General features: G+C 47.6%; 1 protein-coding gene across 1 annotated transcript; it reads right to left on the bottom strand.

The window, feature by feature from the left end:
- Positions 1-7409: 7409 nt before the first annotated feature.
- Positions 7410-10311, bottom strand: LOC125758032 (uncharacterized). Its single transcript, XM_049414581.1, has 3 exons — positions 9509-10311; positions 8321-8409; positions 7410-7544 (listed from the first exon to the last, which is right to left on the bottom strand). The coding sequence occupies exons 1-2, from the start codon at positions 10175-10177 to the stop codon at positions 8332-8334; spliced, it is 747 nt and encodes a 248-aa protein (XP_049270538.1). The 5' UTR covers positions 10178-10311; the 3' UTR covers positions 7410-7544; positions 8321-8331.
- Positions 10312-10554: the final 243 nt, after the last annotated feature.

Consider the following 10554-nt stretch of genomic DNA (forward strand, 5'->3'; position numbering starts at 1 on the left):
GAAAACGATTAAGGACGTCGCTGTACTAACAACTGAAATTGTTTAGCCACACGCATATAGAAACAAAATTTCAGTTGTCCATCGATACAGCGACGTCCTCAGTGTGTCTTCTTGTTTTCAGTTCCGCTGCTCGAGGGACTTTAAGCGGTTGTAGTCAGGTTGACGATGATGATGATTACGATGACAATGATGGCCTGTTTATGTTTGGGCGTGGTCATTTCCGGGCTTTCTGACGGATATACAAAGGTCGCGCGAAGCAGAAGGTGCAGCATTACTGCTCTATAGCGGTAGCCACTCTTTGTCATAACCACTGCTACACCACTACACTACACACTACGTTGCCACTGCACTATACTACAACGTCTCTAGTACGCCACACTCGTCTGCGCTGTAATGATACTGCTTTTCGGCGGGTTAAATGATAGAGCTGTATTTAGTACTGAATCGCGATCTCATAATGAAACACACCTTAGCTGTGGAACGTGTGTTAATGGTGACCACCTCAGGTTCTTTATCGTACGTGCAGCAGACAGACGGGACACGAGGACGTTCTTGCGTTCCATTCGGCCTAGTGTATAGAAATCGCTACTTCGAATTCAGCAGCTGCTTCGAATTCTTGCTGGTCTTTTTTTACTATTTAAAATAGCATAGAGATTTCCTTGTCACTCACTTTATTTCAGCAGGATCATTTTCGTCCTTTATTTTGTCTTCTTATTTGTCAATATACGAACCTTTTTCTTGTTGTTGTTGTTGATGATGGTGGTCGCAATAAACGGATGTTACCTTTTGCACCATCATGCGAGTCTTGGCGTTTGTTCTTGCTTTGTTCTTTTTTCATCGTTGTGCGTGTCTTTGCGAAAAACATGCAGCGCAGCTGATTGCTTCCTTACTCAAAAAGACAGCGCCAGCAGCACTCGAGGATCAATGAATGAATCAATCAATCAGTCAGAAAGTGGAGTCCCAGTAAAGCGCATTCGGAGTCCCGAGAAAACGCTGAAGTACGCCGATTCTTTGCTTTGCGAGCGCCGATTATTCCAAGACTCCCTGCACGACGCAACCCAGATTTCGGCATCTGTCTGCCTCGAGACGATCTCCCTCTCTCTCATTCGCCCAGCCCCCATTGTCGATAGAACGAGTTCGCCCCCCACTATTTTTACTCGGTGACGTCAATCGTGCTGCCCTAGCGCACACCGGCGACAACGCTAGTTTCGAAGCGCATCTAAACAAGGGGCCGTCGATCGACTGCATTCGGAAGAGGAACCTAACCTACACGCTCTATACTTATCCGCTATCGTCGGGTGATACATTACCTCGAGTGATCAGCTTATTACCGTTATTTTATTGTAATCTAATTTAATAAGCTTCCTTACTGACAAAGAATTTCATTTTGACTCGCAGAACCCGGAAGCTGCCCGCTCTGAGTGGTCGATTTCAACAGCTTGTTGTCAAGTAGCGTGGTCGAAGCACCGCTTAAAAGGCAGTCATTTATGCGGCAGAGACTATTTTTCAGAAGAGTCTGTCGCAGTCACGTCACTGTAATATCGATAAAAGCGGTTCCAATTAGATCCATCATGAATTGCTTAAGTGGTATCCTTAACCTTCACAGTATTAGCGTGAAATAGCCTATAGTCGGTTACAACTTAAGAGGTCCGGAGAGGCCCCACCCAGCTGATTGAAGCGCAGCAGCCGATCGCCTCCGCGACTTAAGAAATAGTCCCACTCATGCATTCGGAAACGTTCTCCGAAGGCGTGGTCACCGGCAGTCCGGCTCATGACATGAACCGAGAGTGCACACCCATTGGTGCATGCCTGTGTGCATTCGCCTATGAAGAGGAAATACCAAGAACTTCTGAAGCTGTATCCGGCTATAGACTGATGGCTATGCAGAATGTGGTCAGCTCGGTATATGCTGTACACCATTCGCCTATAAGAACGTTTTGCAGTTCATACAAAGAAAAAAAAAAATCAGTAAACGTGTACACTTTCGGGGACTCAACAGCATTGTCGCCGAAGGGTCCCAAGAGAACATTCTATGGGGCGTAAACATCAGTAGTGGCGCGCGAACAGCAATGGTTGTTTCCTCAGTAATTTATAAGAAGCAAGAGCACGAAACAATGCATTTAAATACACATCAGCTGTAGTTCTTAATAACTAAACGTTTGTAAGCGCTCCGGAACATACTGCACGACGGAGTTGAGCGAATAATCAGTGAAATCTTACCCCGCTGTAGTACTAAAGTATTACAGTGTCTTGCTACTGTAAGTCTACTTTGAGAAAAATAAGTCGTTACTTCTGCAGTGTCGCCGCTTGGAGACAGCAGTATCTGTAAAGAAAATAGAACTTATTTACCGCTATTGGGCAACCACGCATGAGCAAACACACACAGATAAGAAGGGTTTAGCTTTAAAACATAAAGAAAAAAAGCTGAACAATGTTGCAAAGCACCGCTAAAGGAAACAAAGAGAAGCCGAAGTGGTTTGTGACTAACGGCCGAAAGTTTATGAATGCTGTTTTATTTCTTTTTACCGATATTTCATATATGCACACGCGACCGAAGCGGGCTTTTCCGCAGAAAACCTCTTACCGCAGTGAAGACAGCTTTAACGAGTTTCACTTTGCGAGCTTCGCATGCTGCGAAGGTAGATACGTTTATTTGGAAGGGCTGCTGACGCAAACATTTTGGTGTGGCGTTTTTTTTTTTTTTTTGCTGCAGTATGTTTGTGGAGGCCTATTAGTCATAACACGGCACATCGCTTGCCGCAGCGCGCCACTGATAATTAATTACAGTCTGTTCATTACCGACCACTCTCAGTTTCGGTTTGGGAGAGCTCCGAGAACGACAAGCCGCCTTGTGCAACTAACGCCATCTAGCGTGGGAAATGGCACACAGACCTGTGACGCCCTTCCGCGCTGCCTGAATGGTTTTTCACATGCGGAATGTGCAGCGTGATGTCGTTGCCGTCATCGTCACTTGGTGGCAAATACTTTCCTAAGGCTTCCACACGTTCGCTGCGGGCGCGGACATCGCGAGCAGCCGCCGAATAGCCTGCTGGCTCAATCGCGGCAAAAAGCGCAATGGCGACTGTGACGTCATAATTTAGCTGGGCATCTCGGAGCTCGGCCGCAGTGGCGACGTTGCGGAAGTATTGGGGTCCCCTTCAGGTCGCTTTGTATGATGTCAATGTCGCGAGGTGCGACGTACAGCGCTAGATCGGGCACGCGAAATTCAAAAATCGTATAAATTACCTTCCAAGCTGCATTCGCTGTTCAGCTTTTGTAGAGGATGTACGCATGTTCACTAGAATCGATCCCGCAGGCTATCTCAGCCGCGTAAATTTGTGTCGGTAACCCTTTAATTTACACCTGCCTCAGGCGCAGGTTGTTGCGCGTAGAAAGAATAAAAACAAAAATAAAAGGCGTGTCACGCTAAGCCGACACGAAATAAGACAAGCTCGACGCACACGGTGTATGTATTTATGTGTGCTAAATTTGTAGCATTACTTATGACGCAGTATTGCATAATTAAGTGGTATTATACCTTTGCATTATTTGCATCGTTTTCCTCGTTTCATTTGCAGATCCTGCACTCTTTTTTTACCCGGATCCTCGGGATTTTTTCACGTTTTTTTTTTCATTATTTTTAGCACACGTATATCGATGCTGTACTCTTTCGAGTCGACTTTGACTGACACTACTTTCCTTCTTTTCGAATCGCTACGACACTGCACACGCGGAAATGGGCCAATAAAAATGCCTCGTTGTCGCTATAGGGAGTCAATCCCGTGGATAGTTTTGTGCGCAGTGTGGTTAATTTAAAGTATACCGGCACTAATTACGCCAGTACGATTCTATTTGGTTTATCTGCTATGCTACTAATTCTCGCTTCTTGTATCGTTTTAGATAACATTTTGAGGCCAGACCCACATCTCGTGTTGTGATAAAGGGTTCGCATTCGTCACAACGCATCGTGTTTCCAGAATTCTTTCGGTTCATTGTTAAGATACCATCTATGTCTCTCAACAGTAATTATAATACCAATGGAACTACTACTACTACTACTACTACTACTACTACTACTGCTACTACTACTACTAGTCTACTACTACCGCCGCCACCACCACTACTAGCTGCGTCTACTACTAATATTAATATTTGCGTCTTTTCTTCGCGTAATTGTCACATTCGCAATCACATCCCTCCCCACTTTTTTTTTAAATTATTATTCGCCGTCCGGTAAAAGTGTGCTCATTCGTTGACGCTTGTGCCAGTCGCTCGTCGACCTCACCGAAGCTTTCATCTGGAGCTGTTCGCGCGAAGAGAAGCCGGATATCCCACGCCGCTTTTACTGGCATGCCGCGGACATCTTTACCTGACAGTATTAGAAGTCAGATTGCAACTCTAATGCTGTCTGGTAAGATGTTGACGGAGCCTTAGAAGATGGAGAGTTCCTTGGCGCTGTTCCCGAACAGATGTTGGCCCTCAAGGAGATGGTTTCGAGCTCAACCTGAAACGATAAGAGAGAGAGAGCAAAGTTGAGCTTGTGGGTGGCGCGAAATTTAAATGCAGTGGAAATACGAAGTGTGAAAAAAAAAGGGGGGGAAAAGAAAGAAAGAAGCAAACGGCACAAGCTTACAGGACTACTCACTAGGCGTAGAATCCAAGTAAAATATGGGAGAATTTCGAAAAAAAGTGTTTACAGATACACCAGTACTATCAGGAAATTCGAGTTCCTTCGTTTTTGTCCTTAATACGAATTTTCGAAACTTGTCATTTAGTCATCATGCGGTATGCTGTAATACAGATATTGGACATCAACGCTAAAGACATTACAATCATCATGATTACACCGCGTGATCAAAGCTTACGAGACCATTCGAGTTTTTCACTGTGACTTAAATGCACAACGATAGCTAGCTACTATCGACTGGTCGGCTTTTTGCCAAACGGCGGTATGCTGTGAGAGAATTTTCACGCACTCAACCTGTCAATTTCGAAAAAGGCTAGGCCATAGTTTGTGAAGGCCACAGTATTCGATGAGACATCAACAAGAAAACATATTTTTGTAGCACAGAGAACAGCGTTAGCATTTCTTTAAAAATTCGTTAAGGGCGCACATCGGCGGTCGTGTGCCCTGATGTATTTCTCGGGTTAACTTCGTGTTTCGTCGCACTGACGAAGCGGATCTCGGAGGCCACGTAGAAAGAAGCTCGTGGTTGAGATATGTTCCGCCAGGTGCCGCAACGATCCCAGCCGCTCACAAGAAAACCGTCTGCACTTTCAATGAACTCGTTCAATCAATTTTCATAGATTATTCTGACAGTCAAGTGGTCCTCCTTATCTTAAGTAAACTCATGCTCCGACGTCATATGCATCCAATCTAACTTTTTACTTGAACTAAAACCACCGATTTCGTAGCATTTTTATTTTAACACGAAAGCGTTTTACGCCGGGGTCCACCAAGATTTTCATGACCTATTTCCGTCACGGAAATACGTAAGCAAAATGAACGCCATCAAATGGCAAAGAAAAAAAGAGTATAAGAAAAAGTTCCGTTGACAGGAGTCGAACTCACAACCTCTCGGTCCGCGATGACGGCTGGCGGGCGTGTTTTTTTTTTTTTTTTAACGCATCTTCTGAATATTCGAAAAATTGGAAGTGCTTGGATAGCAACAGCGAAGTGCCACGCTAAAGTGTCATGTAATGAACAACCATTAACTAGTAGCAGCCTTCTTTCAAGATTATATCTGCACCATACCACACCGCGTTCTCTATGAATCATTCAGTGCCCCCACTTTCCCTAATGGGCGCTATTTTCATTAATTCGCTGTTCGAGCACTGCGCGCAGATGCGCCCCACGACACCTCTCTGTCGCACGCGGAGCGAGTCACGACGTTCTGACAGCGAAATTTCCAGTGGAACAATTGGGTTTCCAATAGTGGGCTTCACCGCACAGGCAGTCTTATTGCGGAAAAGCGAGCTTTGGCGCAACGGACACAACCGCGAGTATCACGGTGCGTCCAGAAATCACGCACGCGATCAATCCAGCAAGAATGAATTTAAAAAAAAATCGCTAACCTTACTAGCGTGGCGATATGATGGAACTGAAAAGGGCAGCACCGGCATTTATCACTGCGTTTATCACGGAGCCGTTACACACTGTGAAGGTGGGTCACCAGCGAAGATGTGTAGCACACCGCAACAGAGGTGACACTGAATTTGGAGTGAAAGGTGCAGAAAGTTTCTTTTCAGTGTAGCGTACGCACCTTTAAGGTTTTCTATTTGAAGCAGCATGCCTCTTTTTGCCGCGACACGCGTCGTCTTGGCGTTTCGTGCCCGATCTTGAGGAGCCATGTGAGCATCACGCGTCCTTTTGCCGCATTTTCCCTTTCTCGACACTTTAGTGGACCAGTGGTGAGTAGTGCGGTTTGCCCAATGTCTGTGGCACATTTTTGTTTTGTTTTGTTTTGTTTTCTTTCCCGCGTACACGTCATCCTTAGTGGAGCAGCGGTGGGTAGTGGGGCTTGTCCAATTTCTGCGGCACATGCCTGTGGTAAGGACAACCTACCTACGGACATCCGTTTCATTTCGGCATATACATCTTTGCTCCAAAGTTTTTAAAATAACCACGCGAGGAAGTGTATCACGGTCTATTGCACGCAACTTATAAGGAAAGAGTACGAACCACTGGAAACTGCCTCGCGCGCTTGCAAAGTTCCCGAACTTTCCGGGATGAACATCTGAAGCATACGCTTTCGGCACGGCAACCATGGTTCATGTATCGTTTGTTGTCGTCGGCGCATCTCGACAGTCCGAGCGTAACGGGAAGAATGAATATAAGTTTATTGCACCACGCCTTATATACATGCGCGGATCAGGAGAGCGAAACACAAAGATCACGTGACTGATCGACACGTGTAGCGATATCATCCGATACATCCTCTTTCGTTTGAGAAAACAAAAATAGAACAGTTAAGTTCTTAATAGAAGATTAGCAAATATGACAGTCCACTGTAGAGGCAATGTTCACTGCACGACACCCAGAAGCTTATTACGACACCTGCACAAAGTTTCTGTCATAGGTCAACCGTTGTGGTGACCGCCTTCGTCTTGTTGACCTTCTCAAAGTTGTGGTGGTGCTTGCAGCATTGGGTGCATGTAGGGAACCCGGTCCCCTTATGCCATCTGCAGCTTGTTCGCCGAAGTCCTCACCGCTGGTGGAACCCGTTCGCCTTCGGAAGCTTTCACCGGTCGGAAGTAGGTGTTGCCGGTTGCGGCGGAGCACTCTTCCTTCCTCTGTGACTACGTGGTACGACCTGGGAGTGTTGCAGGGCTCGAGAACTTGTGCTTTGTTAGCCCATGACCTTGTCTTAACTCGAACGGTGTCGCCTGTGTTCAGTGGCGCTAGTGTTCTCCTTGGGGCGTTGCTCTGGCGATGCTTTCGGACCATAAGTTCTGGAACGGCCCGGGCATCCGGCAGCGTCGTTCGCAGTCGTCTTCCTTGTAACACCTCGGCAGGTGACGGGGCGCCCTCCATTGGTGTCGTCCTGTAAGCGAGTAATCCGAGCCAAAAGTCTTGTTTCGAGTCCGTTGATTTTTTTAGAATCCTCTTAACAACCTGCACACCCTTTTCCGCGAGTCCATTTGACTGTGGGTATCTCGGGCTTGAAGTAACGTGTCTAAAATCATACCGCTGAGAGAACGCCGCGAAGTCATTACTTGTGAACTGGGGCCCATTATCGGTACAAAGTTCAACTGGTATGCCGTACCTGGCGAAGATTGCACTCGCTGCTTCTATGACGGTTCTCGAAGATGTGTCTTTAAGCAACTCCACCTCGGGAAAGTTTGAGAGCGCGTCATAAAAGCACAAGTATGCCCTACCACCATATTCGAAAAGGTCAGCCCCTACTCGGTACCAAGGCTGGGGTGGCGCTGGGCGCATCTTCAGGGGCTCTGTCGGCTGTTTATATGCGTATTTCCTGCATGATGCGCATTTATGGCACACCGCTTCGATATCTTGGTTCAATCCAGGCCAAAAAACAAGCTCTCTTGCCCTCGCTTTGCATTTGTTCACGCCTAAGTGGCCTTGGTGAATGCGATCTAGCATTTCCCGCCTCATGGTAGCGGGTATTGCCACCTTACAGCCTTTCAAAAGTACGCCTTTAACTTGAGATAGTTCTGCTTGAAATGGCTTCCATTGGCCTTTGATATGCTCCCCGGACTCTAGGCTCTTCAGAACATCCTTAAGCTGTTCGTCCCTCTCCGTTTCTGCTGCCAACCGCTTCCATGTTCGGTCGCTCACTAAAGAAGACACCACACTTACCGCGTGGACTTCTACGTCATCGCTTTCGGTTCCGTCCGCTTGTCTGCTTGTGGCTCTCGAGAGCATGTCGGCAAGGACAAGCTGCTTCCCTGGAATGAATTGCAAGTCAAGGTCATAACGAAGCAGACGCAGGAAAAAACGCTGAAGTCTTGGCGGCATATCGCCTATTGGTTTTCGAGCAATAGTGATCAAGGGCCGATGATCGGTCTCTGCTATGACTTGGCGGCCGTAAATGAAGTGATGAAATCTTTCGCAGCCGTAAAGCAGAGCTAACGTTTCTTTTTCAATTTGTGAATAACGTTGCTCTGTTTCGCTGAGCGCTCGTGACGCGTACGCGACCGGCCTCCACGTATCATTGTGGTATTGCAACAAGGCTGATCCAACCCCATTTCGCGACGCGTCGCACGACACTTTAGTTCTTAGCTGAGGATCAAAGATAGAAAGCAAAGGTTCTTTGCTCAAACTGTCGCATAACTGCTTCCATTCTTGATCGTGGTTACTTGTCCATTCGAAAATGCGGTTCTTTTTGATGAGGCCCCTCAGTAGCGTTGTTCTTTCAGCGAGTGACGCCAAGAACTTGCCAAAGTAGTTGGCGACGCCAAGCATTCTTTGCACCGCAAGCCTGTCCACCGGCGTTGGCATCTGTAGCATGCAATTTATCAAGGATGGGCTTGGTCTGATGCCGTTTTTGTCAATCACGTCCCCGAGAAATTCTATCTTTTCGACCGCTATTGCGCACTTTTCTGGGTTGAATGTTAGACCGGCACGTTCGGCTGCTCGTAGCACCGACCTAAGGCGCTCATTATGTTCTTCTATAGACGCACCCCAGATAAGGACGTCGTCCACGTACACTCTTACTCCCGGAAGCCCTTCAAAAATTTCATTCAAGGTCCTCTGGAAGACCTCTGACGCAGATGCGATACCAAAGGGCAAGCGCATAAACCGGTAGCGGCCGAATGGTGTTGTGAAGGTACAAATTCGGGAGGTTTCGTCATCTAGAGGGATCTGGTGAAATCCCGAGTTTGCATCCAGCCGCGAGAAAACTGTCGCCCCGGCGAGATCTGCTTCAATGTCTTCCCTGCGAGGCATTATGTAATGTTCTCGTTTTACGCACTCATTTATGTTTCGTGGATCAATGCACACTCGGATTTTTCCGTCCTTCTTTCGAACAATAACGATAGGACTCACCCAGTCTGTTGGCTCGGTCACTTTCGTGATAATTCCTGCCCGCTGCATGCGGTCCAATTCCATCTTGAGGGGTTCTTGTAAGGCCACTGGAACACGCCGTGCGGCCTGGACAACGGGTACGGCGCCGTCACGTAACACCATCTTGTATACTCGTTGCACGCACCCGGTTCCGGTGAACAAGTGGCGAAATTCGTCCACGATGCCTTCTTGGCTGCTCTTGGATACGCTGTAAACACGCGGCACGAGTCCCATGAGTTGGCATGCTTGAAGTCCGAGGATCGCTTGGCGCCCCTTCCGGACGACGAAAAAATCTAGCACTGAGGTTGTGTCATTGAGCGTCACCTCGGTACGTATGACGCCGACGTGCTGAATTGCACTTCCTCCGTATGAGCGTAACACGGCGCTACTTGGCTTCAGCGGTGGTTTAGGGCGCATCTTGAGGTAGCACCCCCAAGGCAGCAGATTTGCTTGTGCTCCCGTGTCGACTTTTAGGTCCACTGGCACGTTCTCAACTTGAGCTTCCACCGTCCAGTCGCGCTGACTTTTGCCTCGATTTGAAACGTCCAAAATGTCAAAGTTGTCTTCGGAGTCTAGGAGCTCGTGAACTTCCGTGGATGCCTTGCAGCATATGGCGAAATGGTTGCGCCTGTGGCACTTCCTGCACTTCATGCCGAAGGCTGGACATCTTCGTGGTGCATGCTCGCGCCCACATCTCAGACACTTCGAAAAGGCGTGTTCTCGTGGGAAACTTTTGCTATTAGGAGCCACGCCCACCGGATCTACTTGCTTCTGTTCGCGCGCCCAGATTTCTTCGTGCGCTGCTGCTGCTTACGCAGCTTTACATGCCAGCTCTGCCTTTTGCAGAGTCAAATTATTATCTCTTAACAGCTTTTCTCGAAGGTTGCTGTCTGTGGTGCCGTATACGATTTGGTCTCTGATCATCGACTCCTTAAGGCTGCCGAAGTTACACGCCGCTGCCTGAGTCTTCAAGTCCCTTACAAAATGCTCGAAGGGTTCTCCCGGCGTCTGGATCCTTGAGCGAAATA

Source organism: Rhipicephalus sanguineus, chromosome 4, assembly GCF_013339695.2.
Source record: "Rhipicephalus sanguineus isolate Rsan-2018 chromosome 4, BIME_Rsan_1.4, whole genome shotgun sequence".
In the NCBI taxonomy this organism is placed as follows: domain Eukaryota; kingdom Metazoa; phylum Arthropoda; class Arachnida; order Ixodida; family Ixodidae; genus Rhipicephalus; species Rhipicephalus sanguineus.

What these genes read in the sequence shown, in the direction of transcription:
- LOC125758032 (XM_049414581.1), bottom strand. Translation starts at nt 10,177, where the DNA reads ATGAAGTGCAGGAAGTGCCACAGGCGCAACCATTTCGCCATATGCTGC. An exon ending in TGACCGAGCCAACAGACTGG is followed by an intron (nt 8,410 to 9,508) that starts GTGAGTCCTATC and finishes AATTCATTCCAG; the next exon opens with GGAAGCAGCTTGTCCTTGCC.